This window comes from Trachypithecus francoisi, unplaced genomic scaffold (assembly GCF_009764315.1).
Source record: "Trachypithecus francoisi isolate TF-2019V2 unplaced genomic scaffold, Tfra_2.0 Contig01440, whole genome shotgun sequence".
NCBI classification, from domain to species: Eukaryota; Metazoa; Chordata; class Mammalia; order Primates; family Cercopithecidae; genus Trachypithecus; species Trachypithecus francoisi.
This window is the reverse complement of record NW_022681431.1, coordinates 26041486-26064936: the sequence shown is the minus strand read 5'-3', so window position 1 is coordinate 26064936 and position 23451 is coordinate 26041486. Positions and strand designations below refer to the sequence as shown.

General features: G+C 48.3%; 1 protein-coding gene across 1 annotated transcript in view; it reads right to left on the bottom strand.

Annotated features, from left to right (window-relative positions):
- Window positions 1-332: 332 nt before the first annotated feature.
- The window catches only part of EIF4EBP1 (eukaryotic translation initiation factor 4E binding protein 1), a 29555-nt gene continuing 6436 nt past the window's right edge, over window positions 333-23451 (bottom strand). Inside the window, exons 2-3 of the mRNA XM_033230985.1 lie at window positions 3391-3570; window positions 333-768 (exon numbers count right to left, since the gene is read on the bottom strand). Coding sequence (XP_033086876.1) covers window positions 737-768; window positions 3391-3570 — 212 coding nt within the window. The 3' untranslated portion in view covers window positions 333-736. The remainder of the gene's footprint in view (window positions 769-3390; window positions 3571-23451) is intronic.

Here is a 23451-nt window from a genome sequence, read left to right as displayed (position 1 = left end):
AGGTGGGTGGATCACCTGAGGTCAGGAGTTCGAGACCAGCCTGGCCAACATGGTGAAACCCCGTCTCTACTAAAAATACAAAAAAATACTAGCTGGGTGTGGTGGTGGGCACCTGTAATCCCAGCTACTCGGGAGGCTGAGGCAGGAGAATTGCTTGAACCCGGGAGGTGGAAGTTGCAATCAGCCGAGATCGCGCCATTGCACTCTAGCCTGGGCCACAAGAGTGAAACTCCGTCTCAAAAAAAAAAAAAAAAAGAAGAAGAAGCACTGTACAGATAGCAGCTGGTGTTAGTTACCACACGAAGTTGAAAAAAGCTCAGACAGGGCCCAACTCTTGGCCCTAGGGCGAAGGTGGCTTTTATTTCCTCTCTTAGGGAAGGAGGGGGAGGGAACTTTCCCAGGCACATCAACCTAAGGAAGGGGTGGTTGTGCCCCCAGCAGCGAGAGGCTGGAATTGCTCATCATTTGGAAGGAAGGGTTTGTTCTTGTCCACTTCCTGGGCCTCAGCTGCAGGGTGTGCTGGCAGGGGTCACTCCCCTTGGGGCGGCAGCTCCTGCATCAGTGGAGGCACAAGGAGGTATCTGCTGGTGTTCACAAAGAGGAGGGGGCAGGTGCCCTGAGTGAGGGAGAAAGGGCTGGGGTGACTGACCCCACGCCAGCGCCTGCCCAGTATGATCACTTTCATAAGGCCTGGCTGGTGGGACTCCTCCCAGGAAGGCCCTGAGGGGCTGGTGCTTTAAATGTCCATCTCAAACTGTGACTCTTCACCTGGGGAGAGAGGGGACAGAGGGCCAGGTCAACAAGGGGTGAATACTTGGTATATGAGGCCATTCTTTCATTGCTATAAAGAAATACCTGAGGTTGGGTAATTTATAAAGAAAATAATTTTTTTTTTTTTTTGAGTTGGAGTCTCGCTCTGTCTCCGAGGCTGGAGTGCAGTGGCCCAATTTTGGCTCACTGCAACCTCTGCCTCCTGGGTTCAAGCGATTCTCCTACCTAAGCCTCCCAAAAGAGTAGCTGGGATTATAGGCGCCCACCACCACACCCAGCTAATTTTTGTATTTTTAGTAGACACGGGGTTTTGCCATATTGGCCAGGCTGGTCTCGAAATCCTGATCTCAGATGATCCACCCTCCTCGGCCTCCCGAAGTGCTGGGATTACAGGTGTGAGCCACTGCACACAGCCAAGAAAGGAGATTTAACTGCCTCATGGTTCTGCAGGCTGCACAAGCATGATGCTGGCCTCTGCTTGGCTTCTGGGGAGGCCTCAGGGAGCTTTTCCTGATGGTGGAAAGCAAAGTGGGAGCAGGCATGTCACATGGAAGAAGCAGGGGCAAAAGAGAGGGTGGAGTGGCGCTCCCACACTTTACAACAACCAGATCTGGAGAGAACTCATTCACTATCATGAGGACAGCAATAAGCTGTGACGGATCTGTCCCCATGACCCAAACACCTCCCACCAGGCCTCACCTCCAACACTAGGGATTACAATTCAACATAAGATTTGCGCAGGGACAAATATCCAAACTATATCACTTGGGCTTTTTTGTTGTTTCTGCTTTTTTCTTTAGAGACAGGGTCTCAGTCTCTTGGCCAGGCTGGAGTACAGTTATACAATCATAGCTCACTGTAGCCTTGACCTCCTGGGCTCAAGTGATCCTTCTGCCTCAGCCTCCCAAGTAGTTGGGATTATAGGCATGCACAACCATGCCTGGCTAATTTTAAAATTTTGTGTAGAAATGGGGTCTCGCATTGTTGCCCAGGCTAGTATTGAACTTCTGGCCTCAAGTATTCATCCTGCCTCAGCCTCCCAGAGTGCCGGGATTTCAGGCATGAGCCACTGTGCCTGGCCACCAGCTGATGTTTTTAGGGGCCAGGGAGAGTCCCTATTTTTTGAAAGTGGATAACTTGTTTAGTTTCATAGGCTTACAGCTGGAAGGAAATTAAGCTTGAGATGAATCATGTTGTGAGTCTTGTCTGATTCAGATGAAATTCTGGACTTTGAACTTTTGAGCTAGGACTGCAACGTGTTAAGTCTTTGGGGATATGGGGACCAAATGAATATATTTGTATATGAGAAGGACATGAGTTTTGGGGGTCCAGGGCTGGAATGTTATGGTTTGAAATTCATACAGAAACTTAATCCCTGATGTAACAGTATTAAGAGGTGGGGCCATTAAGAGGCAATTGGGTCATGAAGGCTCTGTCCTCATGAATAGATTAGCCCATTCCTGGATTAATGGTTACCATAGGAGTGGGCTAGTTATCACGAGAGTGTTATAAAAAGCCAGCTTAGTTCTCTCTCATGTGCCCCTCCCGCCCTGTGATGCCTTCCGCCATGTTATGATGCAGCAGGAGGCCCTCACCAGAAGCCAAGCAAATGCTGGCACCATGCCCTTGGCCTTCCCGGCCTCCAGAACTGTAAGAAATAAACTACTTTTCTTCATAAATTACCCACTCTCAGGTATTCGGTTACAGCCATAAAAAAACAGACTAAGACACAGGCAACTATTGTCTCTCTTGTACTGTGAGGTTCCCAAGGTAATTATGAATCATGTCCTGCAGGCCCTGGGGAGATGAATTCTGCTGCTGTCAGCAGAGCAAGCCCAGCTGAGGTCCCTGCTGCTTCCTGTCTGGGTCTGGGGTATGGCCTTCCGGGTGAAGGGTTGGCAGGTTCCAATCTGAGTATAGTTGCCTGGAAGTGCTTACGCTGCATCATCTTGCAGCAGAGAACTCCAACACTCTGCCAAGCCAGTCAAGATGCCACAAAGAGTGCATTCATTTACATCACTACCAGCGTGGCTGCTCTAATTACTTAGGAGGTGGCGACAGCAGGAAGGACTCAGCTACCAAATGTCAAATCGGCAGAGACAACTGGCTGCATTGTTTCTACCTGCCTTCATAAAGATCCACTAGGGAACCAACAGCCCAACAGGAGGCATCCGGATGTATTTCTTATCTTGTAGGCATGTAATTTCCCAAAGGACAAGTACACTGTGTCTTTGATAACTTGTCTCTTGTACCACAAACATCATGGGTGTGTTCCAAGTGGAAATGCTTCGGGGACAATTATACAGAGGCAGATGCTTACGAAAGTTGCTGTGTGCAGCCACTGCCATTTCAAACTCCCCACTAATTACATGACCCAAAGGTGCCAGATCACCTTTCCTGAGGTGCCTGGACCCTTTTCAGGGGGAAAGTTGCTATCAATGAAGAGTTCAACCTCCCCATCCCTACTCTCACCCTCTGGGCTCTGAGCTGCTCCTTAGAGGGTAGGGCAGAGTCCCTGTCATTCCTCCTCCCTGGAATTCACCCCAGTGGATGGACTCCAGGGTATTGCTAATACATTCCTTTTCCCAAGGTAGAGCCTGGCCAAGCCCCGACACTCACCGCCTGCCCGCTTATCTTCTGGGCTATTACGCAGGTGGCTCTGGCTGGCTTCCGTGGGGGGCTCATCACTGGAAGGGCTGGTGACCCCGGGAATGGCAGGCAGATCCTTCGGGGGTGTTTTGGTCACAGGTGAGTTCCGACACTCCATCAGGAATTTCCGGTCATAGATGATCCTGGTACCTAGAAGGGCACAGGGAGGTTGGTCAAGCCACCTGCAACCTCTTGCCTGCTGGTTTTTCCAATTTTTAAAGGCATGGCTGCAGTAGAGGCAGCAGATTCTCCTGAAAAACCCAGAGGAGGCTGGGTGCGGTGGCTGATGCCTGTAATCCCGGCACTTTGGGAGACCAACGTGGTTGGATCACCTGAGGTCAAGAGTTTGAGAACAGCCTGGTCAACATGGTGAAACCCCGTCTCTACTAAAAATACAAAAATTAGCCAGTGTGGTGGCGGAAGCCTGTAACGCCAGCTACTCAGGAGGCTGGGGCAGGAGAATCACTTGAACCTGGGAGGCAGAGGTTGCAGTGAGCTGATTGCACCACTGTACACCAGCCTGGGTAACAGAGCGAGACTCCTTTTCATAAAAAAAAAAAAAAAGCCAGAGTAGTGAGGTTTATTTGGGAGCCTGGCTGCCACTCAGAACTCTGCTACCTCCAAATGGCCCTGACTCCCCTTCACATGGAATGAGCCAATGGAAGGGGTCTGCAGGCCACCAACTGCACCTGTGTCTTCCCAGGGCTCTGTGCACACTGTGCTCTGTCCCTAAAGCCCCTCAGCTCACTCACCCACCAGGGCTCAGTGTTAATTACCCATGACAATCACATACCATGGTGGAAAAAATGCATTTCTATTCATTATTCAGTCCTGCCCTTACAGCACTCCTGTGGGATAACCAGAATAGCCACATTTTACAAATGACCAAACAGAAAATTAAGTGATTCAACCAGCGTAGTAAAAATAACTTTTGCCGGGTGTGGTAGCTCACATCTGTAATCCCAGCACTTTGGGAGGCCAAAGTGGGAGGACTGCTTGAGCCCAGGAGCTTGAGACCAGCCTGGACAACTTAGAGAGACCTCATCTCTACAAGAAAGTTAAAATGAGCGGGGCATGATGGTACGTGCCTGTAGTCCCAGCTACTCAGGAAGCTGAGGCGGGAGGATTGCTTGAGCCCAGGAGGTCCAGGCTGCAGTGAGACCCTACATCAAAAAAAAAAAAAAAAAAAAAAAAAAAAAAAGAAATGCCTGGGCTTTGCGGAGAAGAGCCAGAGGCAGGAGTGAAGGGTGGGCTCTCCTTGCCCCCAAAGGCTCTCTTGCTGAGCCCCTCTCCTTTGTGAGGCCCCCAGTGTGTCCTGCCAGTGTATCACTGACCTTGGAGGTGTCCTACCCCACCCTCCCAAGTAGCTGGGATTATAGGCGTGTGCCACCACGCCCAGCTAACTTTTTGTATCTTTAGTAGAGACGGGGTTTCACCATGTTGGCCAGGCTGGTCTCAAATTCTTGACCTCATGATCTGCCCGCCTTGGCCTTCCAAAGTGCTGGGATTACAGACGTGAGCCACTGTGCCCAGCCCCTTTATATCTTTTTATAGCTACCTTCTATTTATGGCAAGTGAATCTGGTGTTCCACATATAGTAGTGATAGCAATTCCTTTTAATGTACAAATAATATAATACTATGTTATAGATTCTATAATAAAATAATGTAAGCTAAATTCAAAAGCTAAGGTGATATAAAGAAATGTTAAATATCTGTATAAGTGGAATGCAAGGTATAGTAATAATTGTGCAGATAAAATATGAATAACCCAAGTTTGGGAATCATGATTTAAGGACTTCAGGAATGCTCTTCCTTAGCAATAACCTTGAAATCTCTCCCTCACTTAGGGGCTATGATGAGTGGCATTCCAAAAGCTGAGATTCATTTCTTATGCTTTATTTTACTTTTTTCATTTTTCATTTTTATGGATCCATAATAGTTGTATATATTGAGATTCATTTCTTGATCCTCAGCACTGGACTCTCTGTAAACCCCTGAAAGGCACCAATTTCCATCTCGGAGACTGAGTGTGAGTTCATGAAATGGGGCTCTGTGCTGAGGAGGACCTGAGATGCTGAAGAAGGGCAGAGGAATGTAGAGAGACACCTAAAGAGAAACTTCACCTGCTGGCCATGTTCCTCTAGTCTGGCTGCAGCCCCTCCAGGCGGTCACTCGTCTTACTCTCCTGTCCCCTTGCAGGAGAGGCAGTGATGCTGAAGCTGACAGCCCTGCTCATTGCCTGTGGGACTCCAGCATACAATTGTTTCTTGGGAGGAGGGGTGTAAAGGAAAGAACCAGAGTGCATTTGGGCTCCGTTCCCAGTCAGCTGTGTGACCCTATGCGCGCTGCTCCTTGCACTCCCTGCTTTGGGCCTCTGTCTCCTCATCTGTAAAATAAAGACCCATGCACCTTCTAGGTCTGAGTGCCTATGAGCCCAATAGATTACAAATGGAGGGCAGTGGTGCCCTCTCTTTGCAGGGCCAGGGCAACAGTGAGGGGAGGTAAGGGAAGACCAATTTCTAACTCTCTTTTTTTAAAAGTGACCCCGATTTGTTTCGGTTCTAGAAGCCAGATGTGGCATTGCTCCACTCTGCAAGGCTCGAGGTTGTACAATCTCCCCTCCCCAGAGGGGAGGGCAGCCCAGAGACCGCAGGGTCCAGGCAGCGGGGTGGGGACGCAGTGGACACGTGGCTGGACATCCTGGCTCCAGATGGGACCACTTTTTTTCTGTTGTTTCTTAATCTTTGAGACTCGGCGAGAGTCTCCCCCCTCTTTTTGTTTCCCCCCAACTTTGCTTTTTGTTTTGTTTGTTTTGAGATGGAGTCTTGCTCTGTCACCCAGGCTGGAATGCAGTGGCATGATCTTGGCTTACTGCAATCTCGGCCTCCTGGGTTCTAGCAATCCTCCCACCTCAGCCTCCCCGGTGGCTGGGACAACAGGCATGTGCTATCACGCCCGGCTAATTTTTGTATTTTTTGGTAGAGATAGGGTTTCACCATGTTGGCCAAGCTGGTCTTGAACTCCTGACCTCAAGTGATCCACCGGCCTCAGCCTCCCGAAGTGCTGGGGTTTCAGGCATGAGCCACACTTTTTTTGTTGTTATTGGTTTGTTTACCATAGAGTGAAACCCAAGAGTTAAGATTCAATACTCTCAAAGAAGAGCCCATGGGCCAGCAACCATCTGGAGAACCTTTTTAAAGGGCATCAGCCCCTGGTGATTTTTTTAAAATTGTGGTGAAATACACATAACATTGACCATCTTAAACAATTTAAGGAGACAGTTCAGCAGTGTGAAGTAAATTCTCAGTGTTGTGCTACCATCACCGCCAATCATCTCCAAAAACGTTTCCGTCATGCGAAACTGAAACTCAACAACAACACCCCTTCCCCCCTCCCTCGAGGCCCCAGCAAGCAGGGTTCTACTTTCTGTCTCTCTGAATTTGACTACTCTAGATATCTTATATAGTGAAATCATACAGGATTTACCTTTTCCTGACCAGCTTATTTCACTTAGCAGAATGTCCTCAAGGTTCCTCCACACTGTAGCATGTGATAGGATTTCCTTCCTGTTGAAGGCTGAATAATATCCCATTGTGAGTGTGTGCATATTTTGCTTATCCTTTCCTCTGACTGATGGACACCTGGGCTGCTTTCACTTCTCAGTTGTTGTAAATAATGCTGCTATGAACATGGGAGTACAAATAACTTCTTGAAGATCTTGCTTTCACCAGCCTGGCCAGCATGGTGAAACCCCGTCTCTACCAAAAATACAAAAATTAGCTGGGCATGGTGGCACACACCTGTAATCCCAGCTACTCTGGACTGAGGCAGGAGAATCGCTTGAACCTAGGTGGCAGAGGCTGCAGTGAGCTGAGATCGCGCCACTGCGCTCCAGCCTGGGCGACAGAGCAAGACCCTGTCTCAAAACAAAACAAAACAAAACAAAACAAAAAAACAGGCCAAGTGTGGTGGCTCATGCTTGTAATCCTAGCACTTTGGGAGGCCGAGGCAGGCAGATCACCTGAGGTCAGGAGTTCAAGACCAGCCTGGTCAACATGGTGAAACCCTGTCTCTACTAAAAATATAAAAATTAGCTGGGTGTGGTGGCACATGCCTGTAATCCCAGCTACTTGGGAGGCTGAGGCAGGAGAACTGCTTGAACCTGGGAGGCAGAGGTTACAGTGAGCCAAGATCATGCCACTGCACTCTAGCCTGGGCAACAGAGAAAGCAAGACTCTGTCTCAAAAAAAAAAAAAAAAATTAAATCATTAATTATACTTAAAAGGGAAAGAAAAAGCCTCTGTGCCCTTTGTCCTATGGCTACCACACTTACTTAAAAATAAGAATCCTAATTTTACCTAATAAAATCAGAGTATTTTAGTTGGGGAGGGGGCTGTGAGGAGTAAACAGCAGCTTTCAGAAAGTCAGCCGAAGGCTGGGTGAGGCGGCTCGCACCTGCAATCCCAGCACTTTGGGAGGCTGAGGTGGGAGGATTGCTTGAGCCCAGGAGTTTGAGACCAGCCTGGGCAACACAGCAAGACCTTATCTACAACTTTTTTCTTTCTTTTTTTTTTTGAGATGGAATCTCGTTCTGTTGCCCAGGCTGGAGTGCAGTGGCGCAATCTCGGCTCACTGCAACCTCCGCCTCCTGGGTTCAAACAATTCTCCCTGCCTCAGCATCCCAAGTAGCTGGGATTACAGTTGCCTGCCACCATGCCTCACTAATTTTTGTAGTTTTAGTAGAGACAGGGTTTTGCCACATTGGCCAGGCTGGTCTTCAGCTCCTGATCTCAGGTGATCCACCTGCCTCGGCCTTCCAAAGCGCTGGGATTACAGGCGTGAGCCACTGCACCTGGCCTACTAAAATTTTTAAAAAATTAACCAGGTGTGGTGGCATGTGCTTGGAGTCCTAGCTATGTGGGAGGCTGAGGTGGGAGGATCGCTTGAGCCTGAGAGATCGAGGCTGTGGTGAGCGGTGATTGCACTACTGGACTCCAGTCTGGGAGACAGAGCAAGACTCTGTCTCAAAAAAAAAAAAAGACAAACCTCAAAGCCTGGCTGAAGATGCCCGCTGCAGAGCTTCTTGGTGCTGGGACACTTGGCCCATGTACAAGGTCAGGAAATGGAAACACGAGTGGGCGGGATGGATGCCAAGGTCCCTTCAGGGCTGCTGGTCAGGTGTGCTCTGATAGAAACCTCTGTGTGCGTGTTCGGCAGGTGGAGTGGCATCATGCTAGGGTGGCCTCCACATAAAACTTTAGCCAAAGGTGGGGGCTACGGCTGCGCGCAGTGACTCACATCTGTAAATCCCAACAGTTTGGGAGGCCAAGGTTGGAGGATCACTTGAGGCTGGGTGTTCCAGACCAGCTTGGCCAACACAGCGAGATCTCATCTTTAAAAGCAAAACAGGCTGGGCGCAGTGGCTCACTCCTGTAATCCCAGCGCTTTGGGAGGCTGAGGCAGGTGGATCACCTGAGGTCAGGAGTTCAAGACCAGCCTGGCCAACATGGTGAAACCCCGCCTCTATTAAAAATACAAAAATTAGCCGGGCATGGTGGCACACACCTAATCCTAGCTACTCAGGAGGCTGAGGTGGGAGAATCACTTGAACCTGGGAGGCGGAGGTTGCAGTGAGCTGAGATCGTGCCACTGTACTCCAGCCTGGGAGACAGAGCGAGACTCTGTCACAAAAAATAAATAAATAAATAAAAGGAAAACAAAACCTCTTTAGCTGAGGTCCTATGTCCTCAGCAGGCCTGTCTTGGACCCCTCTCTACACTGGGGTAAATGACCCACCTCTACTAGGTCACCACAAACAAAGAGTATGAAGTGCTTTTGAGGATCAAAGCGACTTCAAGATGGCAGAGCCATGACATTTTTCTCCTGCTCCTCTCAAAAGTCATGCCAAACACCAAGAATGAGAAGTACAAGCATGTTCTCCAACCTGGATGAAGGGAGAGCTCCAACTGTCACCCCAAATCACAACAGGTAAAGACAGAAGCAAGTACGGGAGCAGTCAACAATCTCAAGGGGAGCAAGCGGGTGACACTGAAATGCAGGGAGATGGGGGTGGAGCAAGTTCTCCGTTTGCCCCAGAGAACCCCAGGAAGGTTCAGGAATTAGGCACAGCATGGAATCTGGGGATGGGGGCTGATAACAAAGAGACTGCTTGGAAGTCTGTATGGAAAATGGAAACCCCAGGTTCTTACCAGCATCTAGCAGCTGCCCTGAGGTTTACTCTCTTGAGCAAACTTACCAGAGGGGTGCCAGGTGTCCCTTGCCCCAAGGAGAGGGGTGACAGGGAAATTAAAGTTGACCTCCTGAATGGTGAGCCTTAAGCCCTCTCCTTTCCCCTGCTTCAGAATAAAGAGTGAAGATAAAGACCTACAGAAACTGATTGTGGCACGGGGGTCCGCAGTGAATAAAACCAGCTAGCCACCAAATGGAACCCATCAGTCTCTGGGCCTCACAAGGGACTCCTGGTCAGCTCCTGAGTTCCCCACCCTTAAATAAAAACAGCCAGGCCTGGTGCAGTGGCTCACACCTATAAGTAATCCCAACACTCTGGAAGGCTGAGGTGGGAGGATCAGTTGAGCCCAGGAAGTTGAGGCTGCAGTGAGCTATAATCATGCCATTGCACCGTAGCCTGCGCGAAAGAGCGAGACCCTGTCTTTCAAAAAAAAAAAAGAAAGGAAAGCCCAAGGCAGGCTGATTGCTTGAGCCCAGGAGTTTGAGACCAGCCTGAGCAACACAGTGAAATCCTGTCTTTACAAAAAAGACAAAAATTAGCCAAGTGTGGTGGCACACGCCTGTAGTTCCAGCTACTCAGGAGGCAGAGGTGGGAGGATCGCCAGAGCCCAGGAGGTCCAAGGCTGCAGTGAGCTAAGATCGAGCGACTGTACTCCAGTTTGAGTGACAGAGTGAAACCCTGTGTCAAAAAATAAACAATCTAAGCAAACCAACAGGAGGAAACAGGTAATAAAGGAAGCAGAAAACCTTAAAGAAAAACAAAAGAGGTTGGGTGCGGTGGTTCACGTATACAATCCCAACACTTTGGGAGGCTGAGGCGGGGGGATCACATGAGGTTAGGAGTTCAAGACCAGCCTGGCCAACATGGTGAAACCCCATCTCTACTAAAAATACAAAACATTAGCTGGGTGTGGTGATGCACACCTGTAGTCCAGTTATTCAGGAGGCTGAGGCATGAGAACTGCTTGAACCCAGGAGGCGGAGGCTGCAGTGAGCCAAGATTGTGCCACTGCACTCTGGCCTGGGGATGGTGCAAGATTCCATCTCAAAAAAAAAAAAAAGAAAAACAAAAGGACAAGAGATGAACAACAGGCAAAAGGATAATAAATTAGGGGTCCAATATTGGATGGCAGTAAGTGTAGAAAGAGAAAAGAGAAACTAATAAAAGGGAATTTACTTTAAAAATATGAAGAAAGGCCGGGTGTTCGTAGCTCATGCCTGTAATCCCAGCACTTTGGGAGGCCGAGGTGGGTAGATCACTTGAGAGCAAGAGTTTAAGAGCAGCCTGGATAACATGGTGAAAACCCATCTTTACCAAAAATACAAAAATTAGCCGGGCATGGTGGCATGTGCCTATAATCCCAGCTACTTGGGAGGCTGAGGCAGGAAGACTGCTTAAGCCCACAAGGAGGAGGCTGCAAAAAAAAAACAAAAAACAAAGAAGCCGGAAATTTTTCTGAAATTGAAGCTCCTCTTTCAGTAAGTAGTGCAATGAATTCAAAACACTCAGTTAACATCATTGTGAAATTCACAGTACTAGAGATAAAGAGAAAATCCTTTATAGGATTTTCAGGTATATAGAAGGACAGGGAATGAGAAGGGCATAAAATGTCTTAAATGGCAAGATTGGAAGCCTGCAAACAGTGCCTCGATGCCTTCACAATCTGAAGGAAAATTCATTTCAACCTGCATCTTATCCCCAGCCAAACACAAATCAAGTAAAAGTATAACATATACTTCTTTCTTTTTCTTTAAATTAAATTAAATTTTATTTTTAGAGACAGGGTCTTGCTATGTTGGCCAGGCTGGTCTCAAACCCCTGGTTGCAAAAGATCCTCCCGTCTCAGCCTCCCAAAGTGCTGGGATTACAGGTGTGAGCCACCACGCCTGGCCATAGAGACATTTCAGAAATAATACAGTAAGACGTGTTCTGCCAAAATTATAGAAAGACTAGGGCTTCAGGGAACCCCACATTGACAGTTGTGTGGCAGGGCTGGAGCAGCCAAACCGTCACTCCAAATCTTGTCTTAATTCAGGAGAGAAGGAAAAAATGGGCAGATAAATCTAGAAGTCCGACTGTGTGCAAGACCTTACTATGACTGTGTGCAAGACCTTCTGGAAGGTTTGGGAAAACCTAAATGAAAACTAAGCACATTTTTAAAACAAAGCATTTATTAACTCTGCTTTTAAAAAAAATTATAAATGGAAATGCTATTATTATAGATTACTTGGCTCAAGAATCATAATAAAAACAACAAATATTTACTTTTAGTTTTAATTTAAATTTTTTTTCTTTTTTTTTTAAGACAGGGTCTTGCTCTGTCACTCAGGCTGACGTGCAGTGGTGCCATCGTGGCTCACTGCAACCTTGGACCTCCGGGCTCAGGTGATCCTCCTACCTCAGCTTCCTGAGCAGCTGAGACTACAGGCATGTGTCACCACACCCAGCTAATTTTTGTATATATTTTTTTGTAGAGACAGGGTTTTACCGTGTTGCCTAGGGTGGGCTGGAACTCCTGGTCTCCAGCAATCCACTGCACCCAGCCTCTTTTTGTTTTTTGTTTTCCTTAAAGACAGAATCTTGCTATGTTGCCCAGGCTAGACTCAAACTTCTGGACTCAAGTGATCTTCCCGCCTCAGCCTCCTGAGGAGCTGGGATTACAGGTGTGTGCCACTGCACCTGGCTGGATTTTTTAAAACTTTGAAAAGTAATTTTACGGGACAATGAGGGGAGAGGAAGAGAGAAAATACAGAGGTAAAAAAAAACCTCATTTACCAAAAAAGAGATTCAGGCTGGGCGCAGGGGCTCATGCCTGTAATCCCAGGGCTTTGGGAGGCCAAGGTGGGTGGATCACCCGAGGTCAGGAGTTCGAGACCAGCCTGGCCAACATGGCAAAGCCCTGTCTTTACTAAAAATACAAAAATTAGCTGGGCGTGGTGGCATGCGCCTGTAATCCCAGCTACTTGGGAGGCTGAGGCAGGAAAACTGCTTGAACCCGGGAGGCAGATGTTGCAGTGAGCTGAGATCGTGCCACTGCACTCCAGCCTGGGCATGAGAGTGAGACTCTGTCTCAAAAAAAAAAAAAAAAAAACCCCAAAAAACCTACATTACACCTTAACTCCCATGAACTGTATTCAAGTATAGAGACTACTACAATCTGGGGACAAAAGTGTTAATCCTCATCCACATATTTGCCAGTCTTTGCTCAATCCTTTTTCCTGAAAGTAGGTGTGCTGGTCTCATTTATTTACTCACTGAACCTCTACTTTGTACTAGCACCATGCGAGGTGCTAGGGATTTAAAAAAGTCAGATGTAGTGAAAGCACCTAGATCTAAACCTTATCTAATTTAGGCGAGAAAGACCTGTAAACACGTGATTACAGCCAAGTGTATGAAGTCCACAGACAGGCGTAAGTGGTGAGACCACCGAGGGACACAGATCCCAAGTCCTCCATCTTCCTGCTTCCAAGCAGCATGACCCTAAACCCCTGGTCCAGAGAAACATCCATCTCACCCCAGTTCTGCAGTGCCCAAGAGGTGAGGGAGGTGAGCTAAGGCTGACCTTGATTGCCAACCCAGAGATGCAGAGCAGGGAAACCCAGAACCCTGCCTCCCAGCAGGGCAGGGAAAGAAGAGAGGAGCACCCCTACACCTCAAACCATTTGTGTAGCTGGGATCCAGCCCATCGCTTGCTGGGGGGTAGAGTTCAAGGTTCGGTCTTGAACTATCGGGGGACAATAACTGAGGCTCATTCTACCTGAAATCCTTTGGAAACCCAGCTCTGTCATTCCACTTGCTAGCTCTCACGACTCTGGGCAAGTTATGACTTAAACTCTTTGTGCCTCAGTTTCTGCTTCTCCAGACTGGTGATGACAATGATGATGATGATGACGATAGTGCCAACTTCATAGGGTTACTGTGTGGATTTGAACAGTGGCTGATACAATAGAAGCCCCATACAATTCTAGTTATTATCATGACCTGCAGGGTCCCGGTGACATATTTCACCATTTATTCAGCGCCATCCATACCAGCAACCAATTATCAGTCAAAGCAGGGACAAATCAGAGGACAGGTAAGCAACTCAGGAGAGAGACTTGGAAGGGACAGAGTGAGGGCGTCCTCCCTCCTTTTTAGGCCCATGGAAACCAAGAACCATCATGAACTTCAGCATATTTGCTAGCCAGTATCCTTCAGGATTTTAAACTCCAGATGTGCACCAAATATAGGAATGATATTTTGTTTTCAAGGCATGTTTTGTGGTGACAGCAGTTTGCTTTCAATGTATAAAGCAACGGAGGGGGCCGGGCGCGGTGGCTCAAGCCTGTAATCCCAGCACTTTGGGAGGCCGAGACGGGCGGATCACGAGGTCAGGAGATCGAGACCATCCTGGCTAACACGGTGAAACCCCGTCTCTACTAAAAAATACAAAAAACTAGCCGGGCGACGTGGCGGCGCCTGTAGTCCCAGCTACCCGGGAGGCTGAGACAGGAGAATGGCGTGAACCCGGGAGGCGGAGCTTGCAGTGAGCTGAGATCCGGCCACTGCACTCCAGTCTGGGCAACAGAGTGAGACTCCGTCTCAGAAAAAAAAAAAAAAAGCAACGGAGGGGTTCAAGACCAGCATGGATAAAAAATCACAATCTCATCTCTACAAAAGAAGTTAAAAATTAGCCAGGGGTAGGCCGGGTGGGGTGGCTCATGCCTGTAATCCCAGCACATTGGGAGGCCAAGGCAGGTGGATCACTTGAGGTCAGGAGTTTGAGACCAGCCTGACCAACATGGTGAAACTCTGTGTCTATTAAAAATACAAAAATTAGCTGGGTGTGGTGGCGGACGCCTGTAATCCCAGTTACTTGGGAGGCTGAGGCAGGAGAATCGCTTGAATCCAGGCAGAGGTTGCAGTGAGCCAAAATTGCACCATTTCACTCCAGCTTGGGTGACAGCAAGACTCCGTCTCAAACAAACACATAAAAAAATTAGCCAGGTGTAGTGGTGCATGTCTGCAGTCCCAGTTACTCAGGAGACTAAGGCAGGAGGATGGCTTGAACCCAGAATTCAAGGTTGCAGGGAACTACAATGTTACCACTGCATGGTAGCCTGGGAGACAGAACAAGATCTGTCTCTAAAAATAAGTAAATAAATATTTTTTGTTAATTATCATAATTATTATTTTTTGAGATAGAGTCTCGCTCTGTTGCCCAGGCTGGAGAACAATAGTGTAATCTTGACTTACTGCAACTTCTGCCTCCTGGGCTCAAGTGATCCTCTTGCCTCAGCTTCCCAAGTAGCTGGGACTATGGGCATGCAACACCCTGCCCAGCTAATTTTTTTTTTTTCTTTTGAGACAGAGTCTCGCTCTGTCGCCCAGGCTGGACTGCAGTCTTGCTCACCGCAAGCTCCACCTGCTGGGTTCACGCCATTCTCCTGCCTCAGCCTCCCGAGTAGTTGGGACTACAGGCGCCCACCACCACGCCCGGCTAATTTTTTTGTATTTTTAGTAGAGACGGGGTTTCGCTGTGTTAGCCAGGATGGTCTTGATCTCTGGACCTCGTGATTCACCTGCCTCAGCCTCCCAAAGTGCTAGGATTACAGGCATGAGCCACCGCACCTGGCCTTTTTTTTTTTTGTAGATAAGGTTTTGTCATATTGCCTTGGCTGGTCTTGAACTTGTGGGCTCAAGCAATCCCCCCACCTCAGCCTCCCAAAGTTCTGGGATTACAATAAATAAAGCCACAGAGACATTCCCTTAGGTTCTAGTTTCCTCATCTGTAAAACAAGGGCATTGTACTAGGCTCATTCAAACTATTTTGAAAGCACCAGGCATGTGCCATTTATTTTTAGGATCTCCTTGTTGGCAGGTACTTAATGTACAAATAGCATAGTGCTTGGAGGCAGATGTTCTGGCCTCAAACCTGGGCTTGCCACATACCAGTCCCTGAACTCCAACTTGTACTTTCATTCCTCAGTTATAAGAGGGAGGGAATAACAAAATCCACACCTCAGAGGAGTATCGTGAAGATTAAAAAAAATAAAATAAAGAACATCAAGATTCTTTGTATGAGAATAAAGTGACACTCACATAATTGTTGTTAAAGAGAAAATCACTTGGGAGAACACACACAACCAAAGAAAGATGTCACCAGCCGGGAACAGGAAGCATATTTGGAGGCCAAGGAGCACTGGAGTGCTGCATGAATGAAGGCTTAGATTTTCAGGCGAGGTGCATACAGCAATCGTGGTTGCCATCCGTCATTCCCTCTGGTCTGTGCTCACAGCCTGATGTGCTAGGTCTTATTCCCCCTTACAACTTCCCACATAGGAGCCTCGCCTTGCAGAAGAGGAAACTGAGGCCCAGAAAGGCTGTCCCTTCACAGCCGTCCAGAGGCCAACCTAATCCACCTTGACTCCAATCCCAAATGCCTCCTATTGTTTAAAATTAGCACGGCTGGATCATGCCTGCAATTATAGTGTTTTGGGAGGCCAAGTCATGAGGATTGCTTGAGGCCAGGAGCTTGAGACCAGACTGGGCAACACAGTGAGACCCCCGTCTCTACAAAAAAATTTAAAAAGTAGCCTGGCATGATGGCGTATGCCTATGGTCCCAGCTACTCCAGAGGCTGAGGCAGGAGGATCACTTTAGCCCAGGAGTTTGAGGCTGCAATGAGCTAGGATCATGCTACTGTACTCCAGCCTGGGTGACAGAGTGAGACCCTGTCTCTACAAAATAAAATAAAATTAGTAAAGCAGACCAGGCTACCACCCCTTAGCTAACACTCTCAGCTGGAAAAATTAAGGTCTTAGACTTCTGGGTGCTTGTCAGAACAGGATGTTCCCTGCCTTGAGCGCTTCCCCATAGCCCTCCAGTGCCCATACTCTGCGGCTGGACAGGACTTCTGTAAACTGAGCTGCGCATGGCCCTCACTTTCCCCTGGGGTTCCTTTGGCAGAAGCATTCTTCCCCTGGATGGGGGGACGTGAGGCTTGAGAGTACGAGGATGGAATTCCTAGAACTGCTGTTTCCATTCCAGGGAGAGGGAGAGCATTTCACAACAGGGCTGGGGTGGGGGAGGTTCAAATGCTTGTGCTCAGATCCAAGCCAACAGCCAGTGAGCAAAACACCCTGGACAATCTGAACTCCAGGTCTGAGCAGCAGCTCCCTGTCAACCTGGAGGTAAATATGCCGGCACGCCAGAATCTCGGTCTTCCCTCCCTCCTCGTCACACAGTCCAGAGAGGAATCGCATGTATCTGGGTGGCTTTTCTGGCTGGATGGTCTATTTAACAAGCAGGACAGAACTGCCAGGGGGGAAGTCTTGGTGAGAGATGCAGAGCACACTCAGTCCAAGACTTTTCTTTATCTCTGCCCCCCAACCACCCACCTCCACAAAGAGAACCAAGATCCCAACATTTCTCAGGGGCCAGGGGTCTTATGAAGCTGCTGGATACCAGATGGGGACGATCGGCAGCCTCTCCCTCTGAGGCTCTGGCATGGGAGGGAATAGGTCAGTTTCTCTGAAAATTGGCTTCAGGCTGGGCGCGGTGGTTCACGCCTGTAATCCCAGCACTTTGGGAGGCTAAGCCAGGTGGATCACCTGAGGTCAGGAGTTCAAGACCAGCCTAGCCAACATAGTGAAACCCCATCTCTACTAAAAATACAAAAATTAGCCGGGTGTGGTGGTGTGCACCTGTGGTCCCACCTACTCAGGAGGCTGAAGCAGGAGAATCGCTTGAACCTGGGAGGCGGAGGTTGCAGTGAGCCAAGATCGCACCACTACACTCCAGCCTGGGCAACAGAACGAGCCTCCGTCTCAAAAAACAAAAAGAAAGAGAAAAAAAGAAAAGAAAATTGACTTTGACAGAGACTTTCAGAACAAAATAGCTGAGCTAATTATTCTGATTGCTGGCCAAGCTCCTCCCCTTCCTTAATCTCCTCCCAAACACTTCTAATGTACCCTATGGGTAAAGCTGCCTCTGAAATTCATTACCAATAGGGAATGCCCTTCTGAAATGCCTCCCATTAGAAACAGCAGTTCCTGCTGTCCCAGTTGGAAAGGGGAATGGCCCTGTTATAAGCTGAATAGTTGAATAGCATCTCTCCCAAAAACTTTTGTGTGTGTGTGTGAGATGGGGTCTCACTCTGTCACCCAGAGTGGAGTTCAGTGGCATGATTTTAGGTCACTGCAGGCTCCACCTCCCCAGTTCCAGAGGTTCTCCTGCCTCAGCCTCCCCCTGGTAGCTGAGATTACAGGCACCCGCCACCATGCCTGGGTAATTTTTTGTATTTTCAGTAGAGACAGAGTTTTGCCATGTTGGCCAGGCTGGTCTTGAACTCCTGACCTCAAGTGATCCACCTGCCTTGGCCTCCCAAAGTGCTGGGATTACAGGCATGAGCTACCATGCTCGGCCTGCCCCCAAAACTCTTATGTTGAAGCCCAACCCCAGTACCTCAGAATGTAACTAACTGTATTCGAAGATAAAGTCTTTAAAGGGATAATTAAATTAAAATGAGGCTGTTAGGGTAGAGCCCTAATCCAATCTGACTGAGGTCCTTATGAGAAGAGATTTGGATGCAGACAGAAGAAGGCCCATGTGCAGACACAGGGAGAAGGTGGCCATCTGCAAGCCAAGGAGAAGGGCCTCAGAACCCAGCCTTGCTGGCACTTTGATCTTGGACTTCCAGCCTCCAGAACTGGGAGAGAATTCATTTTGTTTAAAGCACCCAATCTGTGCTATTTTGTTATGGCAGCCATAGTAAACTAATGCAGGCCCGCTCTACCCTTGTGTTCAGAAGGGCAGAAGAGAGAAATCTGTTTACACCACACACTCACATACACACTCCTTAAGGCAAGAGACCTCCACATTTTCCACTTCCAAACCAAAGGGAGTACTGAGCCCAACTGCACCCTCTGCTATCCTCATTCCTGCCTGGTGTTGTACTGCTGGGCACAGACATATGAGTCTATCCTATTGCAGGGAGTGCTGGGTCCAGCAGGGCAGGTGTGGGCTCCCCTGAAGACTGTTGCCAAAGCCTGGCCTGCAGGACGCTTGGAGGGGGAAGAGGAGATGGTTTGGGTGGTGGCCTGCAATGAAGGCACAACACAAAGAGTAATATATTGCTTAGTGGTCTAGCATCATGGCCACCTATGTCACCTATGTGGTTTGCTTTTTTTTTTTTTTTTCCTGGGACAGGGTCTCACTCTGTTACATAGGCTGGAGTGCAGTGGCATGATCACAGCTCACCATAACCTCAAATTCCTGGGCTCCAGAGAGCCTCCTACCTCAGCTTCCCGAGTAACTAGGACTACAGGTGCACGCCACTACACCTGGCTAGTTTTTAAATTTTTTTGTAAAGACAGGGTCTCACTATTTGCCCAAGTTGGTCTTGAACTCCTGGCCTCAAGCAATCCACCCGCCTTGGCTTCCCACAGTGCTGGGATTACAGGCATGAATTACTGCACCCGACCTTGTGTGGTTTGCTTTGTGGAGGTGATCATAAGGCCGTGAGAACAGGGTATGGGATCTATGAGTCAGTACCTTCAGGAAGGTGTCCTTTGTTCTTTAACCCTGATTCATAGGGTTGTGATTCCACTTGGCTTCTGTACCTGGTCCTGGCTCTGCTGGCCACACATCAGGATGGGCAGCACCTTCCCTCTAAGACCCATGCTTTGAGGTCTGGCCCTTGTGGAGGATTATTCGAAAATGTGGCTCCTACCACTCCTCCCATTCCTGTTTGCACATGTAGCTTCTCTCATTAAAAGGCATGTATTTCCTGCCGGGCATCGTGGCTCACGCCTGTAATCCCAGTGCTTTGGGAAGCCAAGGTAGGCAGATTACCTGAGGTTAGAAGTTCGAGATCAGCCTGGCCAACATGGCGAAACCCCGTCTCTACTAAAAATACAAAAATTAGCCAGGAGTGGTGGCAGGCACCTGTAATCCCCCCTACTTGGGAGGCTGAGGCAAGAGAATCACTTGAACCCAGGAGGTGGAGGTTGCAGTGAGCTGAGATCGTGCCACTGCACTCTGGCCTGGGCGACAGAGCCAGATTCTGTCAAACAAACAAGCAAACAAAAAAGGCCAGGTGCAATGGCTCATGCCTGTAATCCCAGCACTTTGGGAGGCCGAGGTGGGTGGATCACTTGAGCTCAGGAGTTCAAGACCAGCCTGGGCAACATGGTAAAACTCTGTCTCTACTAAAAATATAAAAATTAGCTGGGCATGGTGGTGCCTGCTTGTAATCCCAGCTACTCAGGCAACAGAGGGAGACTCCATCTTAAAACAACAACAACAAAAGGCATTTTTTTCTCCTTTCCCTGAATCTGGACTGGCCCTGTGACTTGCTTTGACCAATAGAATACTTGGTAAGTGATGTTATGGGACTTCTGAGCCTAGGCCTTAAGTGGCCTTGGAAACTACCATGTAAATAAAATTCAAGCTAGACTACTGAGTGATCGGAATGTTGGGAGACCAAGAGGATAGAGAGAACTCCCAGGCTTCCAGCTGTCCCCAGCAATGCCCCAGATGTATAGGTAAGACCATCTTGGAGCTTCTACCCCAGGACAATCTAGCCATCAACTGTATGCAGCAATATGAATAAGCTCAGCAAGATCTGCAAATAATCCAACCAATCCAAAGGATAGAGAGCAATAACAAATCGCTGCTGCTTAGTTATTGTTTAGGGATGGCTTGTTATACACTGCACTCCAGCCGGGGTGACACAGCAAGACTCAACAGCTGATACAACCATTTTCACCAAGTGTCCCTAGGCAGCTAAGAAGCCCTGCTCCTCTGGGCCTAGTATCTGAGCTCTCTTAATGAGCTTTCATGGGCATAACCATTAGATTACAAGGCACCCTTTGCTGCCCATGCCTAAATGCCAGTGGGCAGCAGTTATCTACTCTTGCCTTGTCAGCAATGCTAGATGCAAACAGGTAAATAAAGAGCATCAGTCCCAGTGTCTGAGACCCTGATCCCAATACTGACTTGTTCAGTATAAGAAAAAGTCACCAGGTGCAGTGGCTCACATCTGTAATCCCAATGCTTTGGGAGGTTGAGGCAGGAGGAGTGCTTGAGGCCACGAGTTCAAGACCAGCCTGGGCAACATAGACAGACCTCATCTCTACAAAAAATAAAAATTAGCCAGGTGTGGTAGTGTGTGCCTGTGGTCCCAGCTACTCGGGAAGCTGAGGCAGGAAGACTGCTTGAGTCGAGGAGCTCAAAGTTAGTGAGCAGTGATTGCGCCACTGCACTTCAGCCCATAAGCATTCCAGCCTGGGCCACAGAGGTGAGGCCCTATCTGTAAAAAGCTTTTTGTTTTTGTTTTAAAAGAAAAGGTCACATCCACTCCCCGTTCAGTAATATTGGGAAAAGTAATATCATCGATACTGTTTAATACAAATGTTCCTTGACTTAAAATGAAGTATGTCCCAATAAATCCACCATACGTAGAAAATATCATAAGTCAAAAATGCATTTAGGGCCAGGAGCAGTGGCTCACGCCTATAATTCCAGCACTTTGGGAGGCTGAGGCGGGCAGATCACTTGAGGTCAGGAGTTCGAGACCAGCCTGACCAACATGACGAAACCCCATCTCTATTAAAAATACAAAATTAGTTGGGTGTGGTGGCACATGCCTATAATCCCAGCTACTTGGGAAGCTGAGGCAGGAGAATGGCTTGAACCTGGGAGGCAGACGTTGCAATGAGCAGAGATTGCACCACTGCACTCTAGCCTGGGCGACAGAGTGATACTCTGTCTCAAAAAAAAAAAAAAAAAAAGCATTTAGTACACGTAACTGACTGAACATTATACCTTAGCCTTCCCTACCTTAAATGTGCTCAGAACACTTACATTAGCCTGCAGCTGGACAAAATATCTGGCAACTCAGCACACTATAGACTCTATAGCAGGCTGTCCAATCTTCTGGCTTCCCTGGGCCACATTGGAAGAAGAATTGTCTTGGACCACACGTAAAATACACTAACACTGGCTGGGCGCGGTGGCTCACGCCTGTAATCCCAGTACTTTGGGAGGACGAGGTGGGCAGATCACCTGAGGCCGGGAGTTTGAGACCAGCCTAACCAACATGGAGAAACACCGTCTCTACTAAAAATACAAAATTATCTGGGCGTGGTTGCGCATGCCTGTAATCCCAGCTACTCGGGAGGCTGAGGCAGAAGGATCACTTGAACCCAGGAGGTGGAGGTTGCAGTGAGCCGAGATTGCGCCATTGCACTCCAGCTGAGCTTTAAAAAAAAAAGACATTTCATAATGTTTTAAGGAAGTTTACGGACTTGTATTGGGCCTCATTCAAAGCTGTCCAGGGCGCATGTTGCCCAAGGGCCTCAGGTTGGACAAGCTTGTGACTGGCCATTTGTCCTCATGTTTGTGGGGCTAAATGGGAGCTGCAGCTCACTGTCCTGGCTGAGTGTCTTGAGAGTATGTACCTCATATCACTGGCCCAGAAACAGATCAAAATTCACAACTCAATGTACAATTTCTAGGCTGGGCGTGGTGGCACACACCTGTAGTCCCAGCTACTTGGGAGGCTGGGGTGGGAGGACTGCTTGAGCCTGAGAGACGGAGATTGCAATGAGCTGAAATCATGCCTGTGCACTCTAACATGGGTAATAGAATAAGACTCTGTCTTAAAAACAATTTTAAAAAGTACAATTTCTACTGAACACATATCACTTTCACACCATCGTTTAAGGTCAAAAATTGTAGTCGCACCATCATAATCGGGGATCATCTGTATGAGGGTAAGTAGGAGGGTTCAGAGAGAGTTATTCTCTGGCCGGTCCAGTGGTTCATGCGTGTAATCCCAGTGTTTTGGGAGGCTGAGGCGGTGGATCTCTTGAGCCCAGGAGTTCCAGACTAGCCTGGGCAACACGACAAAACTCTGTCTCTACTACATATTTAAAGATTAGCCAGGCTTGGTGGCGTGTGCCTGTAGTCCCAGCTACGGGGGAGGCTGAGGCAAAAGGATCAGCTGAGCTCAGGGGGTTGAGGCTGCAGTGAGCCATGATCATGCCACTGTACTCCAACCTGCAACAGCGTAAGACTTTGTCTCAAAAAACAAACAAACAAACAAAAAACAGACAACAACAACATCAAAACAGAGAAAGTTTCTGCCCCTGGGACATTCTGAGATAAACGCTTAGACCCTGCAACTGAAAGGACAGAAAAGGAAATTTAAACATCATCATTAAGCCAGCGGAGACCGAGGCCTGATGGTAAGAAAACTAGGTTATCCTGACCAGGCGCGGAGGCTCACGCCTGGAATCCCAGCACTCTGGGAGGTCGAGGCGGGCGGATCACAAGGTCAGGAGATCGAGACCAGCCTGGCCAACATGGTGAAACCCTGTCTCCACTTAAAATACAAAAATTAGCTGGGCGTGGTGGCGTGTGCTTGTAATCCCAGCTACTCAGGAAGCGAGGCAGGAGAATCACTTGAACCAGGGAGTTGATTGCAGTGAGCTGAGATCACGCCACTATACTCCAGCCTGGGCGACAGAGCAAGACTCCGTCTAAAAAGAAATAAATAAATAAAATAAGAGAACTAGGTTATCCTGAGGGGAACACTTTCATTCCAGCATTCTTTTCAACTCTTCACCTTCCGGACATTAGACCTGGCATTAGGTCATGTGAATACAAAGATGAGTAAGACTGCTCTGAAAAAATTTCCTGGCTAACCTAGGGAACAAACACGTAAACAAATAAGTGTGATTCATTCGCTATGAATCATAATGGAGAGAGACCCCAGGCATGGGTCTAAGTCAG